Source organism: Tursiops truncatus, chromosome 8 (assembly GCF_011762595.2).
Source record: "Tursiops truncatus isolate mTurTru1 chromosome 8, mTurTru1.mat.Y, whole genome shotgun sequence".
Classification (NCBI taxonomy): Eukaryota; Metazoa; Chordata; class Mammalia; order Artiodactyla; family Delphinidae; genus Tursiops; species Tursiops truncatus.
In genome coordinates, this window is record NC_047041.1 from 30,808,121 (window position 1) to 30,826,230 (window position 18,110).

At 38.9% G+C, this 18,110-nt stretch overlaps 1 protein-coding gene and 1 pseudogene across 1 annotated transcript; both read right to left on the bottom strand.

Moving 5' to 3' along the window:
- LOC109552305 (lysine-specific demethylase 4D-like) overlaps nucleotides 1–18,110 on the bottom strand; it is a 359,102-nt pseudogene that overhangs the window by 307,323 nt on the left and 33,669 nt on the right.
- Nucleotides 1,957–9,876, bottom strand: LOC117307517 (tripartite motif-containing protein 77-like). Its single transcript, XM_033862104.2, has 5 exons — nucleotides 9,289–9,876; nucleotides 8,497–8,592; nucleotides 4,951–4,973; nucleotides 4,127–4,224; nucleotides 1,957–2,796 (listed from the first exon to the last, which is right to left on the bottom strand). The coding sequence occupies exons 1-5, from the start codon at nucleotides 9,742–9,744 to the stop codon at nucleotides 2,303–2,305; spliced, it is 1,167 nt and encodes a 388-aa protein (XP_033717995.2). The 5' UTR covers nucleotides 9,745–9,876; the 3' UTR covers nucleotides 1,957–2,302.

Consider the following 18,110-nt stretch of genomic DNA (forward strand, 5'->3'; position numbering starts at 1 on the left):
AGCAGGGGGGTTGGTATTGTCCCAGTGGTGGGGAAAATCCAGCCCAGATTAAAGACTTCTCTGCTTTCTCCTTACACCGTTTATAAGCAAGCCTTGAAAACCGGAGTTTCTTCCAGAGTTAACACCACCTTCTGGCCCCTATAGGACTGTGGTGGTCCTCAAGTCAAAGCAACAATAGAAAACACTTAAGAAGATTTCACGCACACGCCCCACTTTGGACAATAGGGGCCTCTTTCTGCAGTTCCTCTGGAAAAGGAAAAAAGGGCTCTCTTGGGACAAAGCCTCCCCATCTGCCATTTTACTGTTGCCACTCACTGTACCTTTTTGACAGTGGCTGATCTTGGGGCAGCACTGGAAGAGAAAAAGAGAAGCTGAAAAGAGAAAAGGTGATTTCCTCTCACACTTTCCTGTTTGCAGGACCCTCTTTTCCTGGTCCTCTGACTAGAAACCAGGTGTTTACGTTTGAGCTTTTGCTGCATGCGCATGCTGTGCAGATCAGAGAACTGAGTCTTCCTTCAGTTCAGTCAATACCAGGAAGGAGAAGAGGAAAAATAATTCCACCAACTCACCTCCACTGTGGGTAATTATTCAAGTCTTAACTTCTCTCATTTCACTTTCTAGTTTTAATTTTTCACATTCCTCACATGGTTAATTTTTATGGTCAGTTCAGAGTTTTCAGTTGTAATCTGTAGGTGAGACAGACTATGGAGAATTTCTTCCATTTTGGCCAGTGCAAGAGTCAATACAAAACTTTTCAGTATGCAACAATTCTTGGACCCCTTCCAAAGATGAGGGCATTATTAGATTGCTTTAAATCCCTAAGCAAATATCTGGAAATCTAGTTATAATTTCTTTTCCACTGCAACTTCATAGAAATACATATAATCCCCAAATTCTTCCCTAAGCAACTTCTCTTTAAAGAGAGAGAGCAAAAGTTGGAGAGATATACTCCAATAAAGATGTAAAAAAAAAAAGATGGAGAGATGGAAGGAGAAAGGGGAGTGGGGAGAGAAAGATTGATTCTTCTAAAAGAGAAGAAAAAGAAAAAATTGTTTTTCCTTATGATAAGCTCTCCTAGAATCTACTCTTTTAACAGCTTTCCTATCTATCATACATCAGTGTTAACTAGAGTCATTATGTTGGACAACACATCCCCAAAGAGATTGATTTCAATGTCTGATCACTTTACAAAGTTGTAAGATCTAAGTCAGTGACACTCTCTGAAATGAAATTTCACTGTTAACAGCTTGGATGTTTTGTGCATGTAAGAAATAAAGTTTATTGTCCATCCTTGAAAATGTATATTCAAGGTATTTTCACTCTACATATCTTCCTTAAAAGTACTGCAGTATCCAAGCATCTAGGTCTTATTATCTATACTACCACCACTCTGATAAAATATGTGTATGTTCCTAAAAATCTCTGTTCATCATTGAGAGCTACTAATAGCAACATTGAGGAATCAGATCATACACAGTCTATATTTTGCCAGTTAAAATGAATTTCTGAGCCACGTACCTGAACAATAACTTAATTCACATCTTTATTTAATATTTCTCATCGCTTCTTGAGCTGCTAATTGTGTCTACATAAGAGTAACTTTTTTTTTGGTTATATAGCCTTTGCTTTTAATAATTTTCCTACACATTCATTCATTTGTTCCAATATATTTTTGATGTCTCTCATATCCTTAACCTGGTGTTTCATCCCTGGAATGTGGCTGGGAAGAGGACTAACGTTGGCCTTCGCTTCTTGCAGTCTGCAAACTAGAAAAGAAGACCCAAAATCTATTGTGTGTTTTACAAAGAGAAAGAATAAGCTGTTCTTGAGGTCATATTATAATTGACCTAATCTAGTTTGGTAAACTGAGGATTAAAAGAGGAATAGGATTTAGCCAGATGAGTGCAGGGAGAAGAGAATTCTACGCTGCCCTTGAGTTTTGACAAGGACTCTCTGGAAGGAGAAGCCTCTGTGCTTTTTGTTCATGCATTTGGCTGAGTTTCCACACCCATGTATTCTTTAATCTCTAGCAACTTCAGATGGCAAATGAAAAGTACATGTATCCTACCCAATAAAATAAAAGAGATTACTTTTATTTAAATAAAACAGAAAAGACAAATGTACATCGTTAACATTATCACCACTTTAAAAAATAACGCAGCCATGATATCTCCTGAAGGTAAAATGAAGTTAAACACAGTGAAGTATACTTGATTTTCCCCATTCTAGAAGTCCCCAGGATAGAAGCCCCTCAGCTATTAGAATTGCCGAGACCTTGGTCAGGTTTGGGAGCTGTTCCTGATCATTTGGGTCCACACCAAATGAAAGGTCTGAGAGGGAAAGAGAAAGAGCGTGAGAGGAAATTACAAATGAGGGAACTTCTGGCAACATTAATAAAGCTTATTATACCACATTCATAATCTAGAAACACCCCTATCCAGCCCTGGGGTCTTTGGATATAGTGGGGTAAGAGAGGGAATGTAGAAAAGAGACTGAAGTGGTCCTCCACGCTGACACACAGAAGTAGAAAAATATCCTCAGAGTTAAGTAGCATATCATTCCTACTTGTCCAGGATTCCTTGCAAAGTCCTATAATCCAGTTACGAGAGTTTCCCACATTCACCTCCCAGTAATGTTTGCCAGTGGTGAAGGTCTGAGCACCCCATGAAGGAGTATTCTCTGAACTTGCTGGATTACGGGGCACGTCTTGATGGTCAGGACTGCACTGCAAACGTCTCAGGTCTTCAGTCAGAGCCACATGACAATTTCTTATTTTATGATCCAACGTAACATACACTTCAGTAAAAAGAAAACAGTAAAGTCAAAGAACAGAGTTTTAAAGTTCTGAGGGACGGACAAGTGTGGCGGTATTGTGGCAGAGGTTTAGCAACCAAATCTCTGGAACAAAGCAAAGCTGGTTTGCCTTATTTGCTGGGAATATTCCAGCCCACCGTGACCATTTTCAAGGTGCCAGCCATTCAGTAATTGCTCCTAAAATTCTGGAACTTGTAACAATTCGCTCCCATGAGTGTGTCAGTACGAGCTAGCTCCAGAACACCCCTTTACCAAAGGTGACTAGACAGAGTGTGTCACTGGAAATCCAGAGAAAGAACAGGAAGGGCTTCTTGTCTATCTAAAGAGCCAGAAAATCTCTAATCGTACAACTAGATGAAGGAAAATTTTGAGAATACATAAAGATGTGGGATATCAGGCTCTGGCTTATTTTTACTAACTAACTCCTCAAAAACTGGGGAGTTCATTCATAGATGTCAAGAAAATAGCAAAAAAAAAAGAAAGAAAAAAAGAAAATAGCAAAATGGCCCTTAATTCACTTAAGTCCTCTCATTAATCCACTCTCACAAAATAAAATAGTAATAAATATATTATACATTATACTTTAAATATGATATTGTTTTTATTTTTAGTCCTAAATAGTGATCACATTGCTTAACATTTAAGGAAGCAAAAATAAAATAAACCAAAAACCCATGTGTGCCTTTTTTTAGAAGTGATTTCTCTCTTAGGATTTCTAATGGAGCCACCGCTGAATCAGAATCCAGCTCATCCCATCTCAGGCCTGCTTCTCCTTTGTCTGCCAGGCTCACCCTTCAGTTGCATTTGTCTTAAGGGGCCCTCTGTGCAACAAATCATAGGTTCAATTTGTTTTGTGGTTGTACTTGTTGTATATAAAAATACTTTTAAGCTTTTTACAAGTCTTGTGATTTTTCAAATGTAATTATTACATTCAATATTCAGATAAACATTTAAATAACAACATTAAGGTGATTCTAAGAATCTGAATATCTGCATATAACCACAGTTAACTACAAGATGAAATACACTGAATGGATATGCAGTTTTTATAGGGCAGAGTGTTCTTTTTTTTTAAATTTTAACTCACCACAAGTAACTATATAAGAAACTGTCATATTCGATTGATTGTTTTTGACAAGCTTCAGTTAGCTTTCTGACTGATAATTAACAATAAATTATAAAGTTAGTTATAAAGCAGTGCCTGCTTCCCTGTTCTCTGCAAAGAACAGACAGAGCAATGAAGAGAGATCACCAGCATGTATCTAGTCGTGAAGGAAATATTACTGCCTTCACCCAGAGAGCTGCCTCTTACCTCGGAAGCTGTTAAGCCTTTCCAACATCCCAGTGATGGTCCATGTACTGAGCTGTGGGTCCATAGGCTGAGGAATGTACAGCTGCATTAACTGACTCCTGTAAAAAAAAAAAAAAAAGACCCACTTACTAACAGGCCCAAAGGTACCATTAGCAGTCCACTGATGGTGCTGCATCAGAATCCTCATAATTAGGTGTGAAGGGTGTGAATCTAACTCCTCAGATGGAGGAACACTACAGTTGCTATTATATTTTACAATCTGTTTCCCTGCTCTTAGCATATCAATCTTAGTAGAATATGTCACCTCAATCATAATTGTGTCTGTTTCCTCTCTTCTAGCTTCCCTAGGGGATCCACACAGCAATTCTCATTTAATTCCTGAAATCTAATAGGTGGCAAATAGTTAGAATTTGCCATCTGATACATATGGATCCTCAGCACTATCGTATGTTCTTTCTTGATGATTCTACCTCCCTCCTCGTCTCAGCATCCGTCTACCTGCTGCCTCTCTGAGCTTATCTGCCTTTCCCATAGATGACCAGGAATAATCCTCAAATATCGATAATTAGAATTTGGAAATTAGGGGGCAGGAAAAATAGTTGTCTCTTTGCAACTTCTACAGTAAGGCTTGCAACTGAAACTACACTCCCCTCAACCCTACTTTCACCTAAGGGTAGACTATATAAAACCTGGCAGACTTTTAGAGAAGGAAGGAATAAACGCAGACAGAAAGAAACTTCTCATTAAAAAGGGAGGGTCCATCTCAACAGAAATAGCCTGATCACTATCACAATTACCATGATTTGAATAGGGGGCAAACTTACCTTTTCATTGTGTCTCCCACACCCTGTAAAGAGAAAGAAAGGAAGGCTTAGCTTTCAGCAAAAGCTCTCCTGTTTAGTCTAGTTTGAGGATATGAGATTATACTGGGAAATTCACTATCTCCAGTTCTCTTCCTTGGGGAAAATCATTTGCCATTTCCCTTATCCTTAAAAAGATGAAACCCAGTCTCACACTTACATACAGTTGATAAAATCATACTCTTGATAAAACTGAAACTCAGAAGATGTTCTCAGGGTGCACGAATGGCTGTGCTTTGTTGTAATCTACAACAGGATTCACAGCGTTCCCCAAAGTTCTTATAAGGGTGTGAAAGCTAGAACCTCACAACAGAAAGAAGGCATACATCCCATATTCACACATATTACCAAGTACACATACAAAGTTATATTATCTGCTCACAAGCTGCTCTCTTGCAGCTGGTCAGAAACTGTAAATATAGTCGTCCCTGAGTATATGAGGGGAATTCATTCCAGGACCCCTTGTATACCAAAATCCATGGATGCTCAAATCTCTTATATAAAATGGCACAGTATTTCCATATAATGTATGCACAATTTCCTGTATACTTTAATCACCTCTAGATTACTTATAATACCTAATATAATGTAAATGCTGTGTAAATAGTTGTCAGCATTGACAAATTAAAGTTTTGCTTTTTGGAAATTTCTGGGTTTTTAAAAAATATGTATTTTCCATCGGCAGTTGGTTGAATCCCCGGATGTGAAACCTATAGGGATATGGAAGGCTAACTGTATAGTAGAGGAATAGAACAAGAAGGTTTGGGAGATGTTCTTCTGGATCTGTTACTTGAACCTTTCCACACAGTTATCCTTCTTCCATATAAGGCAAGAGTGATGTTTTGTCTCCAGATTATACTGGAGGAGCAAAACTCACCATCATAGAGGCAGAAGAAGAATCTGGACTTTGGAACCAGAAAAATAATGGAGGCCAAAAAGGATGTAACTCCAGTGGATATAAATGCTTTCCAAGCAGGCTGGTGTTCAGCACCCTAACGTCCTTCCTTAGTCCTTACCTGGAGCATGTCCACGTCTGCTTTAAGGCACAGTTCCTTCAGCTCCTCATATATTCTTCTCAGGAGTTTCCCCATATGAACCATTCTGGCTACATTTCTCCTGAGTCGCTGAAAAACAATCTTGCCTTCAATTGCCAACATCTCTAAATGTTTTTGCTTTTCTTCCTGGAGATATTGATATACCTTAGGGTATTCAGCTCCTATCATCACCATCCGTAGATTTACAAAACCCTGCAGTGACATTGGATTAATTAGATCATGTATCTGGATGGCTTTATTCTTCTCTTATCATCTATTATCTACGTGTTATGTATAGAATACTTGTCTTAGTTTGTTTGGGCTACTATAACAAAAGCACAATAGACTGCATAACTTATAAATAACAGCATTTACTTCACACAGTTCAGTAAGGTGGGAAATCCAAGATCAGTGCCAGCAGATTTGGTGTATGGTGAGAGCCACTGACTAGATAGCTATCTTTTTTTTTTTTTTTTTCTTAATAATGATTAAAATATATTCCACTTTACAAAGCACATTCACATACTTGGTTTTCATTTTTTTACCATATGCATGTATCTTTTTTATTGAAGTGTAGTTGATTTACAACATTGTATTAATTTCAGGTATACAGCAAAGTGATTTGGTTATACATACATATATATATGCATATATCTATATTCTGTTTTTTCCCAATTCTTTTCCATTATAGGTTATTACAAGATATTGAATATAGTTCCCTGTGCTATAAAGTAGGTCCTTGTTGTTTATCTATTTTATATACAGTAGTGTGTATATGTTAATCCCAAACTCCTAATTTATCCTTCCCCCACTTTCCCCTTTGGTAACCATAAGTTTTTTTCTATGCCTGTCGGTCGATTTCTGGTTTGTAAATAAGTTCATTTGTATCATTTTTATTTTTAGATTCCACATATAAGTGATAGCATATGATATTTGTCTTTCTCTGACTTAATTCCCATAATATGGTAATCTCTAGGTCCATCCATGTTGTTGCAAATGGCATTATTTCATCCTTTTTCGTGGCTGAGTAGTATTCCATTGTATAAGTATACTACCTCTTCTTTATCCATTCATCTGTTGATGGACATTTAGGTTGCTTCCATGTCTTGACTAGATAGTCATCTTTTGGTTGTGTCCTCACATGGCAGGAGGGGCAAGCCTCCATAGGGCTTCTTTTATAAGAATCCCACTCATAAGGACTCTGCCTTCATGACCTAATTACCTCCCAAAGGCACGACCTCCTAACACCATCACTTTGGGGGTTAGAATTTCAACATTTGAACTTGGTGGGGGGGAAGGGGGGAACCCAAACTTTTGGACCATACCTTCTGTTTTCTCTGCTCCAGAAGGATGGTTCTCAGAGAACTGCTGGTTCACTCCCTTCGCTTCTTTAGGTCTCTACCCTGATGTAACGTTCCCTGACCATCATACTTTCTCCCCAAGCCTGTACTATTTATACACATTCCTGCTTTAATTTTCTCCCAAGAACTTTACAAATGTGAGGTATTATAAATGTTACTCTTTTTTATTTGTTACATGACTTCTCTTACTAGATTATAACCAACTGAGGTCAGTGATTTTCTTCTTTTTGTCCATTTCTGTATCTCTTTGTGGGCCTAGAACAGTGAGCAATGCATCATATGCCCTCCTATGAATGAGTGGTTTATTAGAAAATCCATCCTAAATGATCAAGATAATTTTATTATTGCCTTTGGTATTTTCACAGCACTGTATACAGATTTCTGTTTAATGACATATTCTATACCATAGCCTGTTGATATATCTTCTTTAGAAGTGATTGAGTTCTTTGAAAATAAAAATGTGGTTTATTTTTATTAAACCTTCAGTTTCAGGTTCCCAGTTCATATATCTGAATCAATGAATGATACAACCCAAAATCCTTAGGTAGACATTCACAGTCTTGCCATGGTTATAATTACATTTCTAGCCGTAACTCTCACTGCCTGCTTCATACCCTATGTACTAATTAATAGGAGCTACTTGCAGGTCCCAGACAATTCCATGATTTGTCTCATTTTTAGCTTTCTTGTCCCTTCGGTGTCTGTGTCATAAATACCCATGAATTTACAGATTCTACTAACACATTAGCATTGGGATGATTTTTACTTGTTTGAGAAGATTTTCTTAACATTCAAAGTTTATTAATCTCCTACAGAACTCTATTTTTACCTCCATCCCAGTGACCATTGCATTTTGTTTTGTGATACTGCATTTTCTTGTCCCTGCTAAAGTACAATATTAGTGGTAGACATTGCTTTATCAAGAAAATCAGGAAAAATCTTTTAATTACATTTTGGGTTCATTCAACATGAAATCCTATATTGAAGGTCATGTATGTAGCTCTCTCTGATCACTCACTCAGGGGACATTATGATTTAATTCAAGTTCTTCCACTGTAAGTTACGAGGCTATTTGTCCCAAGCTGGTTCCAGTGGATACAGGGTCTACTGCTTACCTCCCATACTCTGAATATGTTGGTCACTTTTTTTATATTTCTCTGATTTTCTTTTTTCTTTTTCCAAATAGATTTCATTTGCATCAGAAGGTTCTCCTGCAAAATAACCATAAATTGGAGTACTAGAAAAGCAAAGGTAGTACATTTCAGATACTTAAAAGAAGATAGAAGGGTATGAACATGGGACAAACAGTAAAGAGAGCAGAGATGTCAGTGATTTTCCTGGGGAACACTAACTGATAAATCTGAGAGATCAACCAAAAACAGAATGCCTAAATTTAGAAAATGTAATCTATTATCTGAGGAATCTAACACTGATATTGTAGTAACCTGGTCAATTTTCAGAAGTGAATCTTGCTTTATATTTAATTGTGAAATATTAGCTCTCAGTTTTCCTAAGGCACTATAAGAAAATATTGGCCAGTGTTTCTAAATCTTCTATAATTAGAACAGCATCATCATAATCATAGTTGTAGGAGCCAATGACTGTTACTGAAACTAGAGATTTATCCAGCACGTTACTTACTGAAATACCAGCACCCTAATTCTCATCAATTTCATCATCATTCCTGTCTTTCAGCCCAACAGAATTTAAACTTCAGGAGAACAAGAATGTTGTCTAGTTTCTTCACCGCTTTATCCCTAGATTTCAGAATAGTGCCTGGCACATGGTGTTCAGAAATTCGATTTGTTTCCTACCTAAAATAATAATAACAATCAATGTATTTGCCTCATTGCCTATCAGATACAGGGTCGTACACATTTCAAAGTGCATTCAGAGATATCACTTACCCTGTAGTGCTCTGCAACCTGCTTTACTGGATAGTGTTCATGCGTGGCATGCTCGGGGGAATGAGAGCAGAACAAACACAGCAGGCTCTTGTCAGTTTGACAGAAGTAGAGCTTTATCACTTGGTGTATCCTACACATTTGCTTGGCAGAGCTAGGTAACTGGCAGACAACTGATCCTCTGGTAGGAAGAACACATTCCTTAGCAAAAATAGTGCTTTTGAAGTCCATTTTTGGAGATACTGCCTTGCACACAGGACAGCAAGGAGCTGTTTGGACATCTTCCCATAAGAGACAGAGGCAAGGAGTACAAAATCTGTGCCCACAGCTAATGGTGACAGGGTCTGTGAAATTGTCCTTGCAGATGGAGCAGATGAACTCACTGGGGAAACACTGCGTGAAAGCAGATTCCATGTTTCTGAGAAAATAAAAGGAAAGGACATTCTTTACCCTTGGCATGTGAGTTGAGCTTTGAGCCTTCTCTCACTAATACACATACGTACTGTAGGAGGACAGGCCATGTTTTGAATAGGATGGCGAGGCACAAAGAGAGTCCTACAGACTGGTAAAATGCATTATTATTTTCTCACATTGGCCTCCAGCACTACTTCTCATTTCCCTATTAGAAATCCAGGATTTTTCACATATATTATCTCTCTTTCAAAGACAAAGAAATCAGAGGTTCTGGGCTCATTCATAGGCAGTGGGTCATATTGTGTCCAAAACTATCACAATTTTCCCCTTTTTTCCTCTCTCTGATTGGTTAGCACAGGGTATTTGTTCCAATTCTGGCCAATGAAATAAGAAACTAAGACTCCTAGGACAATTCCAGAAAAGATTTTCTTGCTTCAGAAGAGATGCATGGAATTTAAAAAAAAAAACCTGCCTTTTCTGTTTCTGGACATTTTTTGGATACAATACCCATTTGCATAGCCATCTTGTGGTCACAACGTGAACTAGCCTAAGGAGAAAAGACAATAGTCTAAGGATAACAAAAAAGATGGAAAGAAACTGCGTTCTTAACAATGACATTGAACAATAGTTAACCGAATTCTGGAGACGCCAATTTCTGACTAAATTAACACAAATCCCTATACTAAAGACCTAACAGAAGAAAGTTTGTGCTCACTACTGCATAAAAAAAGAACTTAGCACAGTATCTACTGTCATATGTGATACATCAGGGGTTCAACAAAAATTATGAGGCATATCATAAGGCAAGAAAAATGTAGTCTGAACAGGCAAAGCAGGCATCAGAACCAGACTTAGATACAACACAGTTGTTAGAACCATCAGACAAAGAATTTAAAATAATTGTGATTAGAATGTTAAAGGCTTTTATAAAAAATGTAGACAACATGCAAGATAGGTAATTTCAGGAGAGGGATGAAAACTATAAGACAATCAGATAGGCTAGATATAATATAGGCAGAGAATTTTGTGTTTGCGTTCAGGAGTAGATGCAATACAAGAAAGAAAAGTATCAGTGACCATAATGGTAGGTCAATATAAAATACCAAAACTAAACACAAAGAAGAAAAACAAAGAGTAAAAAATTAAAACAGAACAGAGCATCAAAGAGCAGAAGGACAACATTAAGTGCTGTTTAACATTGTTTAGCATCTGTGTCATTAGATTTCCATAAGGAAAATAAAGATATAACAGAGCAAAAGAAACATTTAAAGAAATAATTTGAGAGACTCTTCCAAAATTAGTGACGGACACTAAAAAAAAGATCTACGAGGGAAGATGGCGGAAGAGTAAGACGCGGAGATCACCTTCCTCCCCACAGATAAACAGAAATACATCTACACATGGAACCACTCCTATAGAACACCCACTGATTTCTGGCAGAAGACCTCAGACCTCCCAAAAGGCAAGAAACTCCCCACGTACCTGCGTAGGGCAAAAGAAAAAACAGACAAAAGGATAGGGACGGGACCTGCACCAGTGGGAGGGAGCCGAGAAGGAGGAAAGGTTTCCACACACTAGAAGCCCCTGCGTGGGCGGAGACTGCAGGTGACGGAGGGGGGAAGCTTCGGAGCCTCGGAGGAGAGCGCAGCAACACGGGTGCGGAGGGCAAAGCAGAGAGATTCCCGCACGGAGGATCAGGGCCGACTGGCACTCACCAGCCCGAGAGGCTTGTCTGCTCACATGCGGGGACGGGCAGGGCTGGGAGCTTAAGTTCCGGCTTCGGTTGGAACGCAGGGAGAGGACTGGGGTTAGGGGCGTGAAAACAGCCTGAAGGGGTTAGTGCGCCACGGCTGGCCGGGAGGGAGTCCGGGGAAAAGTCTGGAGCTGCCGAAGAGGCAAGAAACTTTTTCTTCCCTCTTTGTTTCCTGGTGCACGAGGATAGGGGATAAAGAGCGCTGCTTAAAGGAGCTCCAGAGACGGGCGAGAGCCGCGGCTAACAGCGCGGACCCCAGAGACGGGCATGAGGCACTAAAGCTGCTGCTGCCGCCACCAAGAAGCCTGTGTGCAAGCACAGGTCACTCTCCACACCTCCCCTCCCGTGAGCCTGTGCAGCCCGCCACTGCCAAGGTCCCGTGATCCAGGGACAACTTCCCCAGGAGAACGCACGGCGCTCTTCAGGCTGGTGCAACGTCCCGCCTGCCTCTGCCGCCGCAGGCTCGCCCCGCATCGTGCCCCTCCCTCCCCGCGCCCTGAGTGAGCCAGAGCCCCCGAATCAGCGGCTCCTTTAACCCCGTCCTGTCTGAGCGAAGAACAGACGCCCTCAGGCGACCTACACGCAGAGGCGGAGCCAAATCCAAAGCTGAGCCCCAGGAGCTGTGAGAACAAAGAAGAGAAAGGGAGATGTCTCCCAGCAGCCTCAGGAGCAGCGGATTAAAGCTCCACAATCAACTTGATGTACCCTGCATCTGTGGAATACATGAATAGACAACGAATCATCCCAAATTGAGGAGGTGGACTTTGGAAGTAAGATAGATTATTTTTTCCTCGTTTCCTCTTTTTGTGAGTGTGTATGTGTATGCTTCTGTGTGAGATTTTGTCTGTATAGCTTTGCTTTCACCATTTGTCCTAGGGTTCTGTTTATTTTTTTACTTTTTACTTCAAAAAACGTCCTTTTTTTTTAACTTCAAAAAATTTTTTTTCTTAATAATTATCTTTTATTTTAATAACGTTATTTTATTTTACCTTATTTTATTTTATCCCCTTCCTTCCTTCCTTCCTTTCTTTCTTTCTTTCTTTCTTTCTTTCTTTCATTCTTTCTTTCTTTCTTTCTTTCTTTCTTTCTTCCTTTCTTTCTTCCTTTCTTCCTTTCTTTCTATTTTTTCTCCCTTTTACTCTGAGCCGTGTGTATGAAAGGCTCTTGGTGCTCCAGGCAGGAGCCACTGCTGTGCCTCTGAGGTGGGAGAGCCAACTTCAGGACACTGGTCCACAAGAGACCTCCCAGCTCCACGTAATATCAAACAGCAAAAATCTCCCAGAGATCTCCATCTCAACACCAAGACCCAGCTTCACTCAACGACCAGCAAGCTACAGTGCTGAACACCCTATGCCAAACAACTAGCAAGACAGGAACACAACCCCACCCATTAGCAGAAAGGCTGCCTAAAATCATAATAAGGCCACAGACACCTCAAAACACACCACCAGACGTGGACCTGCCCACTAGAAAGACAAGATCCAGCCTCATCCACCAGAACACAGGCACTAGTCTCCTCCACCAGGAAGCCTACACAACCCACTGAACCAACCTTAGCCACTGGGGACAGACACCAAAAACAACAGGAACTATGAACCTGCAGCCTGCAAAAAGGAGACCTCAAACACAGTAAGATAAGCAAAATGAGAAGACAGAAAAACACACAGCAGATGAAGGAGCAAGGCAAAAACCAACCAGAACTAACAAATGAAGAGGAAATAGGCAGTCTACCTGAAAAAGAATTCAGAATAATGATAGTAAAGATGATCCAAAATCTTGGAAATAGAATAGAGAAAATGCAAGAAACATTTAACAAGGACCTAGAAGAACTAAAGAGGAAATAAGCAACGATGACCAACACAATAAATGAAATTAAAAATACTCTAGGAGGGATTAATAGCAGAATAACTGAGGCAAAAGAAAGGATAAGTGATCTGGAAGATAAAATAGTGGAAATAACTACTGCAGAGCACAATAAAGAAAACAGAGGGGCTTCCCTGGTGGCGCAGTGGTTGGGAGTCCGCCTGCCGATGCAGGGGGTGCAGGTTCATGCCCCGGTATGGGTGATCCCATGTGCCGCAGAGCGGCTGGGCCCCTGAGCCATGGCCGCTGGGCCTGCGTGTCTGGAGCCTGTGCTCCGCAGCGGGAGAGGCCACGGCAGTGAGGGGCCCGCATGCCGCAAAAAAAAAAAAAAAAAAGAAAATATAATGAAAAGAACTGAGGACAGTCTCTGAGACCTCTGGGACAACATTAAACACACCAACATTCAAATTATAGGGGTCCCAGGAGAAGAAGGGAAAAAGAAAGTTACTGAGAATATATTTGAAGAGATTATAGTTAAAAACTTCCCTAATATGGGAAAGGAAATAGTTAATCAAGTCCAGGAAGCACAGAGAGTTCCATACAGGATAAATCCAAGGAGAAACATGACAAGACTCATATTAATCAAACTATCAAAAATTAAATACAAAGAAAACATATTAAAAGCAGCAAGGGAAAAACAGCAAATAACACACAAAGGAATTCCCATAAGGCTAACAGCTGATCATTCAGCAGAAACTCTGCAAGCCAGAAGGGACTGGCAGGATATATTTAAAGTGATGAAGGAGAAAAACCTACACCCAAGATTACTCTACCCAGCAAGGATCTCATTCAGATTTGATGGAGAAATTAAAAGCTTTACAGACAAGCAAAAGCTGAGAGAGTTCAGCACCACCAAACCAGCTTTACAACAAATGCTAAAGAAACTTCTCTAGGCAAGAAACATAAGAGAAGGAAAAGACCTACAATAACAAACCCGAAACAATTAAGAAAATGGGAATAGGAACATACATATTGATAACTGCCTTAAATGTAAAGGGATTAAATGCTCCCACCAAAAGACACAGACTGGCTGAATGGATACAAAAACCAGACCCATAAATATGCTGTCTACAAGAGACCCACTTCAGACCTAGGGACACATACAGACTGAAAGTGAGGGGATGGAAAAAGATATTCCATGCAAATGGAAATCAAAAGAAAGCTGGAGTAGCAATTCTCATATCAGACAAAATTGACTTTAAAATAAAGACTATTACAGGAGACAAAGAAGGACACTACATAATGATCAAGGGATCTGTCCTAGAAGGAGACATAACAACTGTAAATATTTATGCAGCCAACATAGGAGCACCACAATACATAAGGCAAATACTAACAGCCATAAAACGGGAAATCGACAGTAACACAATCATAGTAGGGGACATTAACACCCAACTTTCACCAATGGACAGAGCATCCAAAATGAAAATAAATAAGGAAACACAAGCTTTAAATGATACATTAAACAAGATGGACTTAATTGATATTTATAAGAAATTCCATCCAAAACAACAGAATATACATTTTTCTCAAGTCCTCATGGAACATTCTCCAGGATAGATCATATCTTGGGTCACAAACCAAGCCTTGGTAAATTTAAGAAAACTGAAATCATATCAAGTATCTTTTCTGACCACATCACTATGAGACTAGATATCAATTACAGGAAAAGATCTGTAAAAAATACAAACACATGGAGGTTTGTATGCACTACTTAATAACCAAGTGATCACTGAAGTGATCAAAGAGGAAATCAAAAAATACCTAGAAACAAATGACAATGGAGACACGATGACCCAAAACCTATGGAATGCAGCAAAAGCAGTTCTAAGAGGGAAGTTTATAGCAATACAATCCTACCTTAAGAAACAGGAAACAACTCAAATAAACAACCTAACCTTGCACCTAAAGCAATTAGAGAAAGAAGAACAAAAAAAACCCAAAGTTAGCAGAAGGAAAGAAATCATAAAGATCAGATCAGAAATAAATGAAAAAGAAATGAAGAAAACGATAGCAAACATCCATAAAACTAAAAGCTGGTTCTTTGAGAAAATAAACAAAATTGATAAACAATTAGCTAGACTCATCAAGAAAAAAAGGGAGAAGACTCAAATCCATAAAATTAGAAATGAAAAAGGAGAAGTAACAACTGACACTGCAGAAAAACAAAGCATCATGAGAGAGTACTACAAGTAACCCTATGCCAATAAAATGAACAACCTGGAAGAAATGGACAAATTCTTATAAATGCACAACATGCTGAGACTGAACCAGAAAGAAACAGAAAATATGAACAGACCAATCACAAGCACTGAAATTGAAACTGTGGTTAAAAATCTTCCAACAAACAAAAGCCCAGGACCAGATGGCTTCACAGGCGAATTCTATCAAACATTTAGAGAAGAGTTAACACCTAACCTTCTCAACTCTTCCAAAATATAGCAGAGGGAGGAACACTCACAAACTCATTCTACGAGGCCACTATCACCTTGATACCAAAACCAGACAGAGATGTCACAAAGAAAGAAAACTACAGGCCAATATCACTGATGAACATAGATGCAAAAATCCTCAACAATATACTAGCAAACAGAATCCAACAGCACATTAAAAGGATCATACACCATGGTCAAGTGGGGTTTAACCCAGGAATGCAAGGATTCTTCAATATACACAAATCAATCAATATGATACACCATATTAACAAGCTGAAGGAGAGAAACCATATGATTATCTCAATAGATGCAGAGAAAGCTTTTGACAAAATTCAACACCCATTTATAATAAAAACCCTGCAGAAAGCAGGCATAGAGGGAACTTGCCTCAACATAATAAAGGCCATATATGACAAACCTACAGCCAACATCATCCTCAATGGTGAAAAACTGAAACCATTTCCACTAAGATCAGGAACAAGACAAGGTTGCCCACTCTCACCACTCTTATTCAACATAGTTTTGGAAGTTTTAGCCACAGCAATCAAAGAAGAAAAAGAAATAAAAGGAATCTAAAATGGAAAAGAAGACGTGAAACTGTCACTGTTTGCAGATGACATGATACTCTACATAGAGAATCCTAGGATGCTACCAGCAAACTACTATAGCTAATCAATGAATTTGGTAAAGTAGTAGGATACAAAATTTATGCACAGAAATCTCTTGCATTCCTATACATTAATGATGAAAAATCTGAAAGTGAAATTAAGAAAACAATCCCATTTACCATTGCAACACAAAGAATAAAATATCTAGGAATAAACCTACCTAAGGAGATAAAAGACCTGTATGCAGAAAATTATAAGACTCTGATAAAACAAATTAAAGATGATACAAATAGATGGAGAGATATACCATGTTCTTGGATTGGAAGAATCAGCATTGTGAAAATGACTCTACTACCCAAAGCAATCTACAGATTCAATGCAATCCCGATCAAACTACCACTGGCATTTTTCACAGAAATAGAAAAAAAAAAACTTCACAACTTGTATGGAAACACAAAAGACCCTGAATAGCCACAGCAATCTTGAGAACAAAAAATGGAGCTGGAGGAATCAGGCTCCCTGACTTCAGACTATACTACAAAGCTACAGTAATCAATACAGTATGGTACTGGCACAAAAACAGAAAGATAGATCAATGGAACAGGATAGAAAGCCCAGAGATAAACCCATGCACATATGGTCACCTTATCTTTGATAAAAGAGGCAAGAATATACAGTGGAGAAAAGACAGCCACTTCAATAAGTGGTTCTGGGAAAACTGGACAGCTACATGTAAAAGAATGAAATTAGAACACTCCCTAACACCATACACAAAAATAAACTCAAAATGGATTAAAGACCTAAATGTAAGGTCAGACACTATCAAACTCTTAGAGGAAAACATAGGCAGAACACTCTATGACATAAATCACAGCAAGATCCTTTTTGACCCACCTCCTAGAGACATGGAAATAAAAACAAAAATAAACAAATGGGACCTAATGAAACTTAAAAGCTTTTGCACAGCAAAGGAAACCATAAACAAGACAAAAAGACAACCCTCAGAATGGGAGAAAATATTTGCAAATGAAGCAACTGACAAAGGATTAATCTCCAAGATTTACAAGCAGCTCATGCAGCTCAATAACAAAAAAAAACAAAGAACCCAATCCAAAAATGGGCAGAAGACCTAAATAGACATTTCTCCAAAGAAGATATACAAATTGCCAACGAACACGTGAAAGAATGTTCCACATCATTAATCATTAGAGAAATACAAATCAAAACTACAATGAGCATCATCTCTCACCGGTCAGAATGGCCATCATCAAAAAATCTAGAAACAATAAATGCTGGAGAGGGTGTGGAGAAAAGGGAACATTCTTGCACTGTTGGTGGGAATGTAAATTGATACAGCCACTCTGGAGAACAGTATGGAGGTTCCTTAAAAAACTAAAAATAGAACTACCATACGACCCAGCGATCCCGCTACTGGGCATATACCCTGAGAAAACCATAATTCAAAAAGAGTCATGTACCAAAATATTCATTGCAGGGCTATTTACAATAGCCAAGACATGGAAGCAACCTAATTGTCCATCATCGGATGAATGGATAAAGAAGATGTGGCATATATATACAATGGACTATTACTCAGCCATAAAAAGAAACGAAATTGATATATTTGTAGTGAGGTGGGTGGACCTAGAGTCTGTCATACAGAATGAAGTAAATCAGAAAGAGAAGATCAAATACCGTATGCTAACACATGTATATGGAATCTAAGGAAAAAAAAAAAAGGTCATGAAGAAC